The sequence below is a fragment of the Panthera tigris genome, chromosome B3 (genome assembly GCF_018350195.1).
Source record: "Panthera tigris isolate Pti1 chromosome B3, P.tigris_Pti1_mat1.1, whole genome shotgun sequence".
NCBI classification, from domain to species: Eukaryota; Metazoa; Chordata; class Mammalia; order Carnivora; family Felidae; genus Panthera; species Panthera tigris.
Window position 1 is genome coordinate 94882876 of NC_056665.1, and position 19010 is coordinate 94901885.

Below are 19010 nucleotides of genomic sequence, written 5' to 3' on the forward strand. Positions count from 1 at the left end.
AAAAACATGTGAAGTAAATCTAACTAAACATCGTCTTACATATTTTTCAGATTCAAATCATTTTATTAACTCACTTTATTTGTACAAATTATATCATTCCTCCTATCTTTTTCTTCTTTTTTTTAAATGAAATATGTATGCAATACAGAATTGAGAGTAGCAGACTTTGCTCTCAGGGAAGAAACTAAATTCAGACACTTCATGAACGGACTACTAATCACAACACTGAATGCCGACTCCAATTCCCTGGCTGACTCAGCAGAGTCAGCCTGCCATTGAACTTTGGCTGAACAATCTCACATAGCCAATGGTCTGGTTTTTTTTTTAAGGGACTTTTACTTGGTTTAATCAATGAATTTACCACTTTATTATGATAGATAAAAAATATATGTAATTTTTAGATATGAGGGAGAAACTTTATCGAATTTAGATGCAAACTTTTTTTTTCTCTAAACAGTCATCAACTTTTGTGAAAAACTGCTACTTTTCAGTTAATAAGTTTGCTCAAAAATTGATAGCTTTTATAAAACTAACAGCCTAGAAATTAAATTACATTGATACAATAATTACATCTGTTTTCTTGAATTCTTCAATATATTTAGTGGAGGACTTTCTAATGAATGTCATATTATGTACCACTTTTCTTTTAGTACTTTTAATATGCATACTACTTTTACTCATCAGTTTATTTTTTAACCAAGTTCTTTTCTAGGTCTGTTTTTTTTCAAATCTCCAACTAATTATGAACTTCTTTAGGGCAAAGGCCTTGTATTTTTGTTTTATTTCTCGGCATAGTTTCTAGTAGAATGTTTTCCAATAGTGAATCCTCAATTAACATTGCAAACTGACAGACTCTAATTGGAAATGGCCTTCTGGGACCTCTAATCCAGAAGGCTAACAGAACATTTGGGATTTTCAGAATCAGGTTGAATAGTCACAACCTACAGGCAGTAAGAACAGGTGCAGAGCAACTGAGAGAAAGCTGCTGATAGCTATTCAAATTGTGTGCCTGTGGAATGAGGGAAGGATTTCAGTAGGTCCTCATTGAATATCTCTTAAAAGGACATGTTTGTCCAGGAGTGAATGGATAATAATCAGCTTGATAAAGATAGGATTACATTGATTTAAAAGCAATTCTTCCATTATGTTCTCTGAACAAGTATCAGTGACCAAGTATGAAATAGGCAGGCCAGGTAGGTCTTCTAGAGACCCAAGGACATGTTACAGAATTTGTTCCATTAAATCTGACAACTGTACATGAAACTCACTGTTAGAAGAGAATACAAGATGAATTCAAGACTTCCCCTTCTCCAGAGATGAAATAAAAAATTATACTTTGGGGGTGGGGCAGCTGAGTGGCTCAGCTGGTTAAGCATCTGATTCTTGATTTCTGCCCAGGTCATGATCTCACAGTTGGCGAGTTTCAGCCCCACGTGGGAATTCACACTCACAGCATGGAGCCTGCTTGGGATTCTCTTTCCCTGTCTCTCTGCCCCTTTCCTGTGCTCTCTTTCTCTTTCTCTCAAAATAAATAAACAAAAAACTATACTTTGAAATTGATGTTGAAATTATTGTTAAAAAGATGCTTTGTGATTATATAAAAAATTATATTGAGAATTAGATAAGTCAAAATATGTGGTAATCAATATTTTAATACTTATTTTGTACAAAATAACTTCTGATAAAAATTATAAAAATACAAATAAATCAAATGTGTTGTTCGCTCTTAAAACTAAAATCTACCAGGGCGCCAGGGTGGCTCAGTTGGCTGAGCATCCAACTCTTGATTTTGGCTTAGGTCATGAACTCACAGTTCATGGGTTTGAGCCCCTCATCAGGCTCTACGTTTGAACCCCTCATCGGGCTCCATGCATAGCATGGAGCCTGCTTAGGCTTCTATTTCTCCCTCTCTCTCTCCCTTCTCCCAGGCCTGCCCACTCTTTCTCTCTCTCTCAAAATAAATAAATAAAAACTTTAAAAAATGCTAAAAAAAACCCAACCAAAATCTACTTGTTACCATTCCAAACAATGTATCATTATACCAAGTTAAATGTTTTTTCAATATTTATTGTGCCTTTTGAGTTTCCCCGGAGGCAAACTCTTGAGACAAAGATTCAAGGGCAAACAGTGCATCTGAAAGTATTCCCATAAACACCAGTAGGTTATTTGGAAAGTGAGGAAATAAACATAGAGAACATTATTAAGCTAGTGACAACTGTAAGCAATTAGAATTCAGAGTTTCCTGAGGAACTGTGGGATAGTGAAACAGCCTGAGTCATCCTATCCAAGGAGCAAGTGAGCTGGGGTATTTATATACCAACTATTGCTAACAATATTTTGAAGAATATGTGAAGGGCATTAATTTCTCAGAACTTCTGCCTGCTGAGAATATGGGCAGATTAGACTCTGGAAACCAAAGAAAACCTAAAGGAAGGCATTTCAGTCAGGCACACACATTTGGAAATTATTCCTGTATATATATAGACTAAAAAAAAAAAAAAGTTATTGGAAGGGTACCAACATCTATTGTGTTGATCAGGTAGAGTCTTTAGTTTGGGTATCCCGACTTATTGAGGTCTTTTACATTCTCCATTTTTATATATGAAGGAACTTTTTTTAAATATTATCTCTGTTATTATCTAATCTTGGGGTTAGAATAAAAAAGAAAACCAGATTTCAGTCTCTAGAAATCATCCTTCACAGGTGAGTATTCTTCTCTTATTTATTTATTATTTATTTTAAACATTTCCTTTTTTAATTTTTAATTTTACTTTAGAGAAAGTGAGGCAGGAGAGGGGCAGAAGGGGAAGAGAGAGAGAAAATCCTAAGCACGGTCAGTGCAGAGTCTGACAGGGGACTAGATCCTACGACCCTGGGATCATGACCTGAGCTAAAATCAAGAGTCAGACATTTAACCAACTGAGCCATGTAGGCACCCCTCTTTTCTCATTAAAAAAAAGGCTATGCTAATATTTAGCTTTAAAATAATCTTGTTTGTCTAAAATATATTGTAAGACAGAATGTTAAACTGTTGGACTGACACAAATTACTAAACTAGCCTTCTTAAGTAAGCAATAAGTACACTTCTTTATACTTCAGTTGTAGCAACTTTAGACAAATAAAAATTGTATACTTTTTTCATGGACAGAATTTGAGTGAGGTATTATAAACACTGGGAATTTGTCGATTAAATTAGCATACTGGTGTTATATTCTTCCACTGAGACAAAGTATTACCCCTTGTTTAAAAACTTATGGAAGAACTGAGAATCTAAAAAATGCTTCAGCTTCAGAAGACATTAACAGAGCGTTCTGAGGGGGAGATGTCTCAGATCAAGACTATCTTCTACCCTGGGATCAGGAACAGTACAATTAAAATCTGAGAAATCAGTAATTTCCATACTGTACCCATTTTGTGGGTACCCATTTTGTGAATCAATAAATGGGTTTCTGCTTTTCTGTGAGTTTGTTTTGTTAAAGTGTACTTACTTCTAAATCATTCAGATATGCTAAAGAGAACAAAATGACCCATATGTTTTTTAAGATACTCTATAACTTCATGAGTACAGTGTGGAAATGGAGAATAGATGAAAAGAGGAACCAAGAAGACAGCAGTTAGGATAAGTCTAACAAATATCTCTAAATCCTCAGTGGCTTAAAACAAAACAAAACAATTTCCTCTTATGAATATTCCAATTCAGGGGTGCCTGGGTGGCTCAGTTGGTTAAGCATCCATCTCTCTCTCTCTCTTTTTTTAATTCTAGTTCTGATAGTCTTTATTTTACCTTTTTTTTTTTTTTGAGAGAGAGAGAGAGAGAGAGAGAGGGGGGGGGGGGGCCTGAGACAGACAGACAGGGAGGGAGGGAGGGAAAGAGAGAGAATCCCATAAGGAGGAGAGAGAGAGAGAGAGAGAGAGAGAGAAGGGGGACTCAAGCTCACCCCATGCAGGACTTGAACTCATGAACTGTGAGATCATGACCTGAGCCAAAGTCCGATGCTTAACCGACTGAGCCACTCAGGTCCTCCAAGCATCCAACTCTTGATTTTGGCTAGCATTTCCATGATGGTGTGGAGCCTGTTTAAGATTCTCATTCTCTCTCTCTGTCTCTTGTCTCTCTCTCTTTCTCTCCCTCCCACCCACCCTCCCTCTGCACAACCCACCTGTCTGCTCATGTGTGCATGCATGTGGTAATGCTCATGTGGTCTCTTTCTCTCAAAAAAAAGAAAAATCCAGTTCAATTGTTCCTACACTAATTAATCTCCTGTGTAGCTCTCCTCTAAACGGTAACTCTGAGATTCAATATCCTTCTATCACGTCACTCCAAAAACCACAGGATCCTTACACACTTTACTGGAGCCGTCTGTATGCAAAGATACAGTACACAAATCAAGATAATTATGAATTATGTGAGATGTTTCAGGAACTCAACCTGAGTGTGACATATATCACTTCTTCTCACATGCCACTGGCTGAAACTTGTCTCATGACCATACCCAGATGAACCAAAACTGAGAAAACAGAGTTTAAATGTGTATTAAGCAAATAAATATTGGATGAAAGAGTCTACTACAGGTCATGAAATAGCCTGAAATTTAGAAATGTGTTTGTAGCATATTAAAGTGGTTTGATCTTGGTCTTGTCCCCAGGGAATATTTTTAGCAATGAATTAGATGAAATATACGAAGTAATAATATTTTTAAGTAAAACATAAAATACAAAAAAATTAAATGAATAAAAAGGAAATGAAATTCTAAAACAAATACATTTAAAAATCTTAAAATATCTGTAGAGAGATGAAAATAAAATGAAATACACAGGAACAGAAGTAAAAAAGGCATATAATTATGCCTTTAGGTTTACAATATGATCAGTTGCACAAATCATGTTAATAGAATGTTAATTTTCAAATGTCTGTTTAACTAAGATTTGACCACAAGATAAATATAGTCAAGAAAGTAACATATAACTAATTTTTTAAGAAGCCAAAGCAAACAATTTTATTAGTAAGAATTCAAATTTTTGATTATAAGGATAATGCTTCTAATTTGGTCTATGTGGATCATCTCATAAATACAGTAAAACTGTGAATCAGATTTACTAAAGTTTTTAGAAAAAATACTGACAAAATTTAGCATGTTAAGAGAGTCCACTAGAAGATAATATATTTAGAAATGCCTCATACAAAGGATAATAAATAAAGTGGAGACAATGAATCTATGAAAAAGGTGCAGGGCATCAGAATGACCATTTAAAATGGTCACAAGAAAGAAAGAGAGACATGTTTGCATACTGAAAGTTATAGGAAAGTCAGCGCAATTTAAAAAAAATCTACAAACATTGCACAAACAATTGGAGACACACTTAAAAAATAGCAAAAGTCTTGTCAGTAAAAATATATTAACAAAATCTAACTACACTTTATATAAGAATTGAACAGAAGAAATTAGGTGGATTTAGAGGAATGTAATATGTTTTTATCTGCCTGTTCATATCTAAGACCATAGAAAATGAAGCCTTATCAGCATGAGATTGACACAGTCCTTGACTTGGCAGATGTCTCTATATGCCCACCTCTTATTTTCAATGAAGGATGTTAGTAACTCTAATACCGTATGGGATGAGATTGGCCATGTGTCCCATGAGTAAATAACTCTGAGAAGCAAGTATTCTTCATCTGTAGTATACACAATATTACAAAATTCTGTCTTGAAATTTATTAATAGGGTAATTACCATGACTGTAACCCATTTTTAATAAGCATTGTAATTACTGCATCAAACATTATTAAGCCCTTCCAAACCCAAGGTGAATGTCTTAGGAGGAGAAATGGTGAATGAGAAAATCATGCTTAATAAGACTGACTTAAGGTATTTGTTTTCTTCCAGAGCTTACCTTGGTATCATTTGTCATTCCAGCCCTTTTTCTAAACTTTGTTATCCAGAAGTCATGTTGATGGGTCCAGTAAAAATAAACTCAAACAACTCACTGTCAATAATTTTTAACTGTGGAGTTTATAATTTTTCTTTCTAACACAGGTAAATTGTATTTGGGGAAAAAATTGGTAACATGTCATTCTAATTTCCAACTAATTTCTCAGGTAGAAATGTAATAAATTAATCTAACAGACAAGGACAAAAAAAATCACTGCTTGCTCTGAATGTAATGAAATGCAGCAATATACCTAAGTGAAATTAAAGTGGGGGATATGTTTCAGAAATAAGAAGGCTTACAAAATGTTTAATGGATATTGAAAAAGATTTGTCTCATGTGTGAACAGTGTCTGCACACATGAAAACTTATTAAGCTAATGCCTCTGAATCTAATTTCTTTTTGAATTAAAAATCATCTTTAATCAAACCCTAACCTTTAAAGTTGTATGACCTCTATTACCCTGTGAGCAATATAGTCATCGCTAAGAATAAGTGAAAGAATTAGGGGAACACATTCTTAGAAAAATTTTTAAGTGCCCTCCAGAATCTCAAGGCAACAAATACATTTGAGGAGGAGAACTTCAAAATTCAATGAACCTGCTTTACACATATATATATCTGCATCAGTATGTGTGTATATATATACATTATATATTATATATATCTCGCATATTTATAATACTCTATTCCTCCAAAAATGGATCTTGGGGCTCCCAATGAGTGGTTGTTGCTTCTTAGAGAGGGCAAATGAAGCAGTGTTCATATTAGGAGAATGTTGACTCTCATCAGTAATTATGAAGTCCTAAATCCTAAAGTTATAATTTCTTAAGATGTTACATATATGGCAGAGAATCATTCAATTGGTTTGAAAACACTGGCAGAAAGATTTCAACACAATCTGACAGCTCATCTTTCAAATTAAGCTCTCATTCCTCCTCTAATCCCCCATTATAGTCAGTATTCCCCCAAATACAGTTCTCATAATCTCTCTTCTGTGCCTTTAGTCAAAATGCTCACTCATTATGCAATACCTTTGGCCTTGCCCTCTAATTTTTGTTTTCTTTATTTTTTTTATTTTTTTAAAAAAAATTTACACTTATTTATTTTTGAGGGACACAGAGAGAGCACAAGTGGAGGAAGGGCAGAGACAGAATGAGACACAGAATCCGGAGCAGGCTCCAGCCTCTAAGCTGTCAGCACAGAGTCTGACATGGGGCTCAAACTCACAAACCATGAGATCATGACCTGAGCCAAAGTTGAACACCCAACCGACTGAGCCACCCAGGGGCCCCTGGACTTCCCCTCTAATTATTTAAACTCTGTGTCAAGACTCTTAAGAGTCTGCGGGCACCTGGGTGGCTCAGTTGGTTAAATGTCCGACTTTGGCTCAGGTCATGATCTCATAGTTTGTGAGTTAGAGCCCCGTGTTTGGCTCTGTGCTGACAGCTCAGAGCCAGGAGCCTGCTTCAGACTCTGTGTCTCCCTCTCTCTCTGCCCCTCCCCGCCCTGTCAAAAATAAATAAACATGTAAAAAAATTTTTTTTTAAATAAGACTCTTAACAGTCTGGTATTTCCGCTATTTTTCTGGCTAACATGTTAGCCTGTCACAGTTTCATGGATGCTCACTGAAGACATGAGACTCCTGGGTCAGAGACAAAGGACTTTATTATTCATGTCTCTGATGGATATATGAGCCACATGTTTTCATGGGTTCTCCTCCTCCCTCAGTTTCCAGGGGAGCAAATGGGGGCAGCCCAGGTGAATGCAGCACACGAAGTTTCCTTAGCTCACAGCTAAGGAATTGAAGCTTAGGAAACCTCCAAACTTAAAGGGTCCTCTAGCAAATCTGTTCAATCATTGCTCCTGAAGGAGACATTACCTTTATTACCCTGGTCAGGGAACAAATTTTCCCTCTGCCCTGGAAGCAAACACCATCTCTAATATCAGAGGCTGTTTGCTACACAAACAGAGCAAAAGCTTCAGAATGAAAGCTGCCACAAGACATGTAGAAATGTCATGAGGAATTTTCTCTCAAATCTCATCCTTCAAACTACAATGTAAACCCTACTTCTTTTTTTTTCTTTAATTTTTTTAAATGCTTATTTATTTTTGAGAGAGAGAGATTGAGACCAGAGCACAAGTGGGGGAAAGGGCAGAGAGAGAGGGAGACACAGAATCCAAAGGAGGGTCCAGGCTCTGAACTGTCAGCACAGAACCAGACGTGGAGGTGGAAACCACCAACTGTGAGATCATGACCTGAGCCCAAGTCAGATGCTTAACTGAGTCACCCAGGAGCCCCTAAACCCTACTTCTTTAATAAGCAGAGTCCACAAGACCCTCTCACTCCCAGCACTACATTTTGTGTGTCATTTGACACATCATTCATGTTGTGTAGTATAATTTATGTTATTTATCTTATTGCTTAATATTTGTATTCCATTTAAATTAACTATATATTCCATGTTGTCCCTTTAAGCAGTTTAAACTCAATGAAAATACAAATTATGTAATAATTTAGCCTCACAAAATGTAATGAAATTATATATTGAATAGTCACCTAATATTTGTTGAATGCATGAAGAGTCAAAACTTATTTTTTAAGCTTCATCCTAAACAACATGCAAATAAATGACAGTGTATTAACCTGAGTTTTAGCTTATTAAGTTTGGAGAAAAATCAGTTAGAATGTGGCACCAATGTCCCTTGTTATTGCCCATCTTTTACTTGTAAGATATCTTTTCAGCCAATTTTATTTGGTGTCAAATATCAAGGGATATGGATTTTTATGAAGAATTCAAGAAAAATGTGAAAGAAATCTGGTCTTAAGTTTTAGAAAAAAACAGTCTTCTGATACAATTTGGAATGAAATTAGTTTTGACTTATAGGAGCTTGATACCCAGGAGCTCCAAGGCAAAATCTTCAAATCTATATTTTATGAAGTTAAAAAAAATAACAAATTATACATGCACATAGTTTAGAAAGCCAAATAATTATACAAAACACCACCTCAAGCATTTCTAATACCCAGAGGCAACGTTATCTATCTAATTCATCTCTTAACCAGTCTTGGTTTTGCCTTCAATATTTCTAAATGTTTAACTGCCATTTATAGCTTTTTTTTTCATTTTCCTATTGTCTTACTGATTTTTTCCTGTTCTAGAGAAGCCCTTACTAACTATACTCACCCTTTTGTACTAAGTCTCCCATCCTCCGTCTATCATACTTTTGATTAAGTCAAATGCTGCTGTTACTAATGACTATGCTAAGTATTCTTCACAGTTGAACCTTGTAATATATTTCAATTACATTTCATTTCATAAAACTTTTTCTTTGTCTTCTGTTAATAATGCCCATATTTTGTTTGCTCAATTGTGTAGGCACCTATCATCACCATATTATTAAGCTTTCTACGAAAAGTGTAAAATTACTCTCTAAAGCCACGCAACCCACCATTTGCACCTGTTCCATGAAAACGTCCTTCATGGAGCCTCTTTCTTCCAGCTTCAGTTTGTCTTGGTTTCCCTTGAGACCCAATGCACAACTATCATTTACCATCCTGGGAAGATTCCGCTTTATATTCTCCTATATACAAGACTCTTGTATATAGGATAATAATTAATAATATATAGAATAATAATTCCCACCCAGGTGAATGCAGCACACGAAGTTTCCTTAGCTCATAGCTAAGGAATTGTGAGCTTAGAAAACTTCCAAACTTAAAGGGTCCTCTAGCAAATCTGCTTAATCTTTGCTCCTGAGGAAGACAGGAGCAATTCCTGGGCAATAATAATAATAATAATAATAATAACAATAATATTATTATTTCTCTTCTTATTTCTTGATTTAATTTCTGGTTTTGGTGCTACATACATAAAAGTAGTGTCCTGAGAAAGGGAACAAGGCAGAAAAAAATTGGAAATTTTATACATCTAAAAATGTCTTCTTCTAAAAAGGATCTTCTTTGACACATGAAAAAAAGCAATGGCTGTGTGGGAAATTCTAGTTTGGAAATAATTTTCCTTCCAAATTTCAAAAGCTTTACTCAGTTGTTTTCTGGCTTCTTGAGTCTATTAAGACATGTGCCATATTAAATCCTAATTCATTACATGTGACCATTTCGGAAAAAAACACAAAACTCTCTAAAAACTTTTAAGATCTTTATTTTTCTCTTAGTGTTCTGAATTGCATATTGATGTGTTTCTGTGTAGATCTAGTTTACTGCATTGTACTAGACACCTAAGTAATGAAAAATGCATGCCCAAATATGGGAAATTTTCCTAATATTTTTAAAAAATAATTTATTCACCTGTATTTTCTCTGTTTGGAATTTCCATTCAAATGTTAGATCAGCTGGACTAATTCTGTCATGTTCTTATCTTATTTTTCCTGTTCCATCCCTTTGATTATTAAATTTTGTTTTACTGTCCTTAAGATTTCAAACTTATCTTTTATAACTTATGTAATTTTTTTAATTAAAAAAATTAATGTTTATTTATTATTGAGAGAGAGAGAGAGACAGAGACAGAGCAAGGGCAGAGAGAGAGGGAAACAGAATCCGAGCTGTCAGCCCATAGCCTGACGCGGGACACAAACTCACCAACCACGTGATCACAACCCGAGCCAAAGTTGGACACTTAATTGACTGAGCCACCCAGGCACCCCTATGTTATCATTTTTAATATTCCAAGAATTCTTTGATATTCTCTGAAAATTCCTCGTTTTTATTTTTCCTTTTCTTGTTACATACGTGCAATATTTTTTTTTTTTTGAGAATACTAATTAAAATAATCAATAATTTTGTTTTATTTTGTATTTGGTCCCTGAATTCTCCTTGCTTCCTGAATTCTTTTTCCTATTTCTTTTTCTTGGTTTATTTCTTTTTTTGTTAAAAGACTATCTCAAGTTTTGGGGTATAGGGTATAATCCCATTTAAGAATCAGTTATGAAAGGGCTTATTGGTAGTTCTGTGATCAATAGTAGCTTCATTGTAAGTGTATTAGCTAGACTGTTGTCATCAAGTCCCTTACTTGTCAGGACCTGTAGCCTTTCCTCCAGAGTTAATCAGATTTCCTACACAGGAATTCTTCAATATTCTTCCAGGAAGGCATTTTCAGAACTAAATATGAGAACGGATTGTGTCGAATATGTAAACTTTGACCTAATAACCCTGATTTAAGTGCAGGACGTTACCTCCTGTTTTTGATGATTCCAGGTTTCTTAGTTCAAAGTCTCTCAGTTTCAACACCTCACATAACAAACAAACTAACTAACTAAATAAATAAATAAATACTAGTCTTCTGTAGGAGTTGACTGGGAAGCTGGTGGAAAGGAGGCATAGAATTGTGTGAAACGTGGAAGGAGATCAGGGTGTGTAACTCTTCTGGTATAGACTTTCAGCCAATTCTTCTGCTTTTACACTAAATTACATTCACACTCAGGAGCTAAGTGGTGTCTCCAATTGCTGAGCTTTTGAAGGATTCGACTGCATGAGTATGCCAGTTCTGTCCTTTAAACTGATGGCTTTGATTTAAGCTTTCTTTAGTATGCTAAATAAGCAGTGGCCATTTCCTGATCTGATTCTGTTCCTTCAAAATTGTTTTTCCTTCATCTCCTCTCCCATTCTCTCTATCCTGTATGTATTTGTTGTTGTTTTATTCCCTTACTATTGCTTTAGCATGGTTCTAGAGAGAAGACATAAAGAATGCATATGATTAAGGCAGCAACTTTAAGTAGAACTAATTCTACATGTGTCTTTCAAGCATATAACTATTAGTTATCAAACTCTCAGAAGATATATCCCAGCAAAAGAAGGATTGCATTGATTAGCTTTTAATCAGAAATATTAAATAAATGACTAGGGCAGGTTTTAGAAAAAAACAATTAAATCATTACATGGCTATGAAATCTCCCTAGTTATAAAATATACTTTTATTAAGAAATTATAGCTCACAGAACGCTTGGATACTTTTATAATTCTTAGGAAAACAAGTGATACGTCATATAAGTTAAGGAATATAGTTATATTTTGTCAAAATAGTAACACAGAGAAAACAGTATTCTTGGTTGAAATAGTAAAAAGTAAATAAATAGATAAAAGAACATTTGGTAGTTGCTTTATAAAACCTATACAGTCCAATTTTTCTACTACAAGAAACTTCAGAAAATTTTGTGGGACCAAATTGCTAATTCAGATTAATAAATCTGCCCAAATTGATCAGAACATTAATACAGAGTCACAAATATTTAAAAATATCTATCTAATAAAAACCATATATATCAATCAGCATTGTAGCAGGTTCCTTTTCTAAAACTAAATTTCCTCATCAAAATAATGATGAGCTATAACGAAATTTTATTTTAGGTTGGTATTAGCTTTAAACGCTAGAAATTTATTATTAGAATACAGGGCTTAATGAGAGATGTACATTTTCACTGTTAGGAAAACTCTCCATAAAAATGGTGGCCTTAAAATTAATACTTTGTTGGGCACATTTTAGAGATCATCTATTACAGGGGATTCAAGGCTAAATTATAATAGTATTTATTAGAATTTTTGTTAAATTCAAGCCATTATGGCCTCAGTTTGTTACTGCAAATATAGTCCTTATCTGCAGATGTTTCTATATTTTGTATTGTAGGCCCATCCTGTGTTCCAAGTTCTGTCGATACTGATGACAGTTCCACTCAGAGAACCAGTTGTGAAAAGATATAGAAATCTACAGTTTAGGTGATGGTCTAAAACCATGGATCCAAACAGAAAAATCAGTGCTGTTATTTTAGCATTTCTTAAAATAGAGCAAAAGTATCTGAAATAAAGTTGCTTTCTCATTTATGGTTTATCAAAATGAGTATCTATTCAATCAAATAGTCCAACATCAAATCAAAATCCAAGCACAGATGAATCTTAAGACTATAATCCAATTTTTTAACAAGGTTGCCCAATTTAAATGCATGCAGAATTTCTATGCTAGTCATATTCTTATTAACAATGACAGAACAGGTTTTAAATTATAAAGATTCATGCAGAGAACACATACTTAAGCCTAAAAACTAGTCTTCAGTCAAGGTTATATTTGGAACACATGGATTCCTCAAGTAGGCTTAGCTGTCTCTACTGTAAAGTATTCTCATGAGTTAAAACGCTTAACAATTTACTATCTGGAGGAATTTATTTATCCAGACCTTTAAGAATAGGTATAATCACTTAAAACACATGTCTAGATTCCACAAACAAAGATCTTTCCTGAAGGTAAGGCATTATCTGGAAAATTTATATTTCAGCAATGTCACATTTATTCATATGGTCCACAATTTAATACACGTTATTTTCTCCAATAAAATAATTTTAGGCAGCTTTCTAATAAATCTTGGGCACAAAGAAAAGTACTGGAAGTACTTCACTCTGATATGTATCACAGTGACATCTCCCTTCAGTGACAGAGTAAGATGTTTGTCAGGTCCTGGTAGTACGGGAAAAATCCCAAAGGAAGGCAAAGAAAAAGGAAACAAGCCAGTGCTTTCATTCCTGGCTGTCTTGAAGGTGACCCAAGTCTTAAAAGACCAACGGGGCTTTGGAGTGCTGCAAGGAACAGTGCTATCATTTCTACCAAAACGTGCAACTGAGTCTGGACAGCAAGAGATGTGAACATATGGAAAAGGGTGGGTATAATGCAGAATAGTACTGAGATGGCTTTGTAGTAAAAGGAGGAGAAAAAGAATATTTTTTTAAGTCCTAACAATGTCAGTTCCCCCTTTATCTTTGATTTTTTTTTATTTAAAAAAAATTTTTTTAACGTTTATTTACTTTTGAGACAGAGAGAGACAGAGCATGAACGGGGGAGGGTCAGAGAGAGAGGGAGACATAGAATCTGAAGCAGGCTCCAGGCTCTGAGCTGTCAGCACAGAGCCCAACGCGGGGCTCGAACCCACAGACCCCGAGATCACGACCTGAGCCGAAGTCGGACGCTCAACCGACTGAGCCACCCAGGTGCCCCTATCTTTGATTTTTAACCCAGCAATGTAATTGTTTAAATTATTACTAAACCTATTGTGGTGGCAATGAAAGTCACAATCTCATATTCAAAACCTTTGGGGAATGTTTTTCAGAATATTTCAGCTTTTCAGAAGATAATACAGTACATATACCATGTATTACATAATACATCCAGCAGGCTCTGTGGCAATACTGTGTAATCAAATATATAATTTCCTGAGTAAAACATATGATTATTCATACAAAGTAGGGTAAATAAAGAGCATAAAGTCTTTTCTGTTTTTCTAGTTGAGTAATTTTAGAGCAGTGGTTGCCATTAAACAAGTTCACATCAGGTTTCACTGAAAAAAATTACCAATAACGCCCAACAAAGCAAAACAAAATACACTCATTTAATTTACAGAACTTTTTAGATTTTAGAATCGTGTTTAAGGTATTGAAGTTGTGTGTTTTAAAATGTCACGACCAAAATTATAAGAACAAAAAAGCACAGGAATGTACTCCAGAATGTTAAATAATAGAAGTACGTAATTATGTAATTAGGTAAACTAGATTAAATTTAGTTTAATTACAAAATATATTAACATCCATGCTGTTTTCCAGAGTGGCTGTTCATATGTAATTTCTAATGAAATCTTGCCATTTGCAATGACACGGATAGAGATAAGAGAGTATTATGCTAAGTCAAATAGGTCAAAGTAAGACAAATACCATATGATTTCACTCACATGTGGAATTTAAGAAACAAAAGAAACAAGCAAAAGAGAGAAGGAGTGAAAGAAAGAGAGAGAGAGAGAGAGAGAGAGAGAGAGAGAGAGAGAGAGAAATAAAGAGAGGCAAACCAAGAAACAGACTCTTAACTTTAGAGAACAAAGTGGTGGTTACCAGAAGGGAGGTTGGGGGGGGGGGGAATGGGTAAAACAGGTGCTGGGAATTTGGGAGGGCACTTGTGACAAGCAACAGGTGATGTACATTAAGTGTTGAATCACTAAACTGTACACCTGAAACTAGTATTGACTGTATGTTACACTAACTGTAATTTAAATAAAAACTTTAAAAGATTGTATGTGAACAAAACTAGTAAAAATAGTGTTTTGTTTTGTTTTTAAGGAAACTAAATGGAAATATGTGATTAGGAGAAGGGCCAGAGGCTATACTGTGGTTAGGTGGTAAATGAGTAAGGCCAACCTGTGTGCCCTAGATGCACATGGATGCACACAGGGTGCAGATGCCTAAATTATGCCAGGGGATGCCTAAGGGGCTAGAGATGCTAGACAGAATGGGACAGGACTTCTCTCTCCTCTTTTCCAGGAAGAGAACAAGCATCCAAGAGTGGAAGATGAATCACAAATGCAGCCCTGTTACGCACCTCCCAGTCACCTGAATAACTAAATAAGATTCAGCAAATGGTGCAATAAAGAAATCATGTATAACTCCAGTCACCTTCCTAACAATGTATCTCTTGTTGCACATCGTAAGGGACACAGTGAAAGGCAGAGAAACAGGAACTCCTCACTTGTTACTATGTCTGAATTACTTGGAGGAGAAAAAACCCTTTTTATTCTAATTAGTAGAGAGTTAAAAAAAATGCAAGTTCTCATAAAAAGACAACGGAATGATGGATAAACCTGTGCAAAAGGATGAAATGAAAGTAGGCCCTTGATTTGTTTTGGTGGAGAAGATAAGGAGACCAAGAACATTTTAAGTATATTTGCTAAAAGCAATATGTGAAAAAATGAGCCTAAGAACAATTTGCTAACAGCAAAAAGTGGAAAAACGAGACTAACAACCAAAATAAATCAGCAAACACTTTACGGGTGGCACAGCATTGCCCAAGGTACTGGTTACTTTCCACAGAGGTGGACTGAAAGCAGACTCTACCTAGAGATTTTGGTCATTCACAAGCCAATCCAAATACCACTTACATGATGTGCCTTTCCAAACACAAGAACAGCTGACTTCACACAGAGGGAAAGTTAACAAAACAAGTTACAGTATGTATCGCATAATATTTTCTTTATGTAATTACAAATGTATTTATATACATACACATAAAGATAGGAGGTATATACACTCAAACTCTCACAATCATGGGTGGGATGATCAATAACATTTATTGTCTTCTTGTTATTCTGGTTCTTAAATGATTAACATGTATTACTTTATCACAAAAAATTACGAAAGTTTCTAAAACAGATTCTTTCTTCAGGAAATATATTAAATGAGCTATAATTATCTTATACACTCTTATCCTCAACTAAACAGAAGGCTATTTGGGGGGGAACAAACCATAATTTTTCTGAAAGACATAAAGATGAAAAGAAAATATATCTCAAGTTGTCAGACAAAAACCCATAGTAGACTTAATCATAGTTTTCTGGGTAAGTTACTTACAGTACACATCCACTCTGATTGACTTTATCGCCGGGGACCCCAAGCCATTCTCTGCTTTACAGTAATACCGGCCTCCTTGGTGTCGCTGAATATTTGTAATCCTCAAAGTCTCATTGAAGACACTTGAGTCTTGGAATCTGTCAGAGGCACTTCCTGCTGTTTTGGTCCACCTGATCTGAGCAAGCATCAACAAAGATTGTTACTTTAGGTTGGTTTTCTCAAAGAAAAATCAAATAGCCATTACTCATTTGAAGTTTGCTTTCAGAGATGCTATATGCCATTCCTGGCAAATTGCTGGGAAAAAATTTTAAGTTTATGTGCAAAACTGAATTATAAAAATTTGATAGCAATTCCATTATTGTATAGTAAATGTAGTGTATACAATTCTTATTCAATTGCATAGAATTCATGCATAGCTTAATCAGTGTGTAAGGCAATATAAATATAACATAAAAGGAGTTAAACATAGGTAATATGTTGGAGATTTGGATTAGTTTCTCTCTTTGTTGAGAATTTAAACTTCCATATTTTTCAAACGCTCTAAGGTACTTTTTGTTTATTTAATACAGGAAGGCTCTCAATTTCTTTTCGGACATGCTTCATTATTTTACTTTAAATTTCCTCTTTGATTTGGATAATTTAAGCATGTGACTCTCATGGCTTATTGAGACTGTGTGTGTGTGTATATATATATATATATATATATATATATATATATATATACACACTTACACACACACACACACACACACACACACACACATACTGGTTGTTAAAAGTTCTGGGGTTTTTTTCTAATGGCTTTGCTTTAATAAGTCCATAAATGACATATCTGTTTTGATAAAAAGAATTTATTTTATACCAATAATTATTTTCAAAAAATGTGCAAACTTTTTCAAAGACAGCATTTTTACTAAAGTGCCAAAACACTTTGAATATATAAAACACTCCATTATAAACAATAGCATTCTTTTAAACACAGCTGTGTATAACAGACTTAGTTTTGGCTAGCAATAAAGACTGGCATTCAACTCAAATTTTGTGTATTTTAGTTTATAAAACCTGAAAAAAAGCCACATGATGGTAATGTAAAGTGATAAAAAATAGGAAATAAAAACAACTTGGTTTTATTTCTCTCCTTGCCCCTGCTGTATACAATATTTTTGTTCATTTGTTTTTACTTTTAGGTTGAGAAGTGGTTGACAGAAATCCTTGGTTAAACATAGAAGAAGAAATGAAAATGTAACTAAAGACTGAGTCTTCAAAATTGAAATCCTATAATACTCCCATTAGCTATACTATGCTTATATATTAATTAAAATTTATAATCTAATGATGTTAAAAGTATTTTTAAAAAGTTTTCCACATCATTAAAGTATCAATATGAATATAATCATGTTTGTCCTTAATAGTGAATGAAATGAAAATGTTACTTAGAGATTTATAAAAACTGAGTCATTCACAAACATAAGTATCAAGTTCTTATTCAACATGTTCTGTGTGTATGGAATATAGACAAAAGTCAGTGGCAAGACTCCTGACTTTAAGCAATTTATAAGCTGATTACTAATATGCTCGTAAAAAGACAAGATGTAACAAGGGCACTGGTTTGACAAGTAGTATTTCCAAGGAAATATCTAGGGTTATGTTTTCATTCATTTCAGAGTCTACAAGTAAACAAAAAAAGAAGATTAAATAAACAAATTACATAGTTTTGTTCTTGCATAAACAGATGCCAATTCTAAGATAATCGATATCTCTAAGATGTAATCTAAGATAAATAAAACATTCCAATTAAGAGGCGTCTGGGTGGCTCAGTCAGTTGTGTCCAACTTCAGCTCAGGTCATGATCTCATGGGTTGTGAGTTGCAGCCCCACCTCTGGGCTCTGTGCTGACAACTCAGAGCCTGGAGCCTGCTTTGGATTGTGTATCTCCTTCTCTCTCTGCCCCTCCCCCATTGCAGTCTGCCTTTTTCTGTCTCTCAAAAATAAATAAATGTAAAAAAAAAATTTTTAATTCCAATTAAGATGCCAAATTTATTTGGCTATCATAATACTAAAATTGATTTTGAATAATATATATTTCATATTATAAAAAGTTCAGTATAAATCAATTTTGGAAATGGCCTAGCACTTTCAGAAATTAAAAATGTTATTAAGAGGGGAGTCTGGGTAGCTCAGTCAGTTAAGCGTCCGACTTCAGCTCAGGACACGATCTCGCGGTCCGTGAGTTCGAGCCCTGCGTCGGGCTCTGGGCTGATGTCTCAGAGCCTGGAGCATGCTTCCGATTCTGTGTCTCCCTCTCTCTCTCTGCCCCTCCCCCGTTCATTCTCTGTCTCTCTCTGTCCCAAAAATAAATAAAAACGTTAAAAAAAATTTTAAGATACAATGATTAAGTTGCATTGTACTGTTATAATACTAGAAATCATTCAGCAATAGGGGAGACAGAAAGTACGCAAGAGTGTGTGTGAGTGTGTGTGTGCCTGTGTGTGCCTCTGTGTGTGTGTGTGTGTGTGTGCGTGTGTGTGTGACAGAATCAGACAGAAAAGAGAGAAAAACAGGGAGAGAAAAAACTATGAGGAATACCAGCAGTTATAACCTTGTTTGTCTTAAAATGACCTTATTTTCTTAAAAGCTGTTGAAGACCTTAAATAACTTTTGTTCATTTAGATTGATTCTATCCATTCATAATT

At 34.8% G+C, this 19010-nt stretch overlaps 1 protein-coding gene across 1 annotated transcript in view; it reads right to left on the bottom strand.

The window, feature by feature from the left end:
- The window catches only part of MDGA2 (MAM domain containing glycosylphosphatidylinositol anchor 2), an 856127-nt gene that overhangs the window by 382884 nt on the left and 454233 nt on the right, over nt 1–19010 (bottom strand). Inside the window, exon 3 of the mRNA XM_042989635.1 lies at nt 16318–16492. Coding sequence (XP_042845569.1) covers nt 16318–16492 — 175 coding nt within the window. The remainder of the gene's footprint in view (nt 1–16317; nt 16493–19010) is intronic.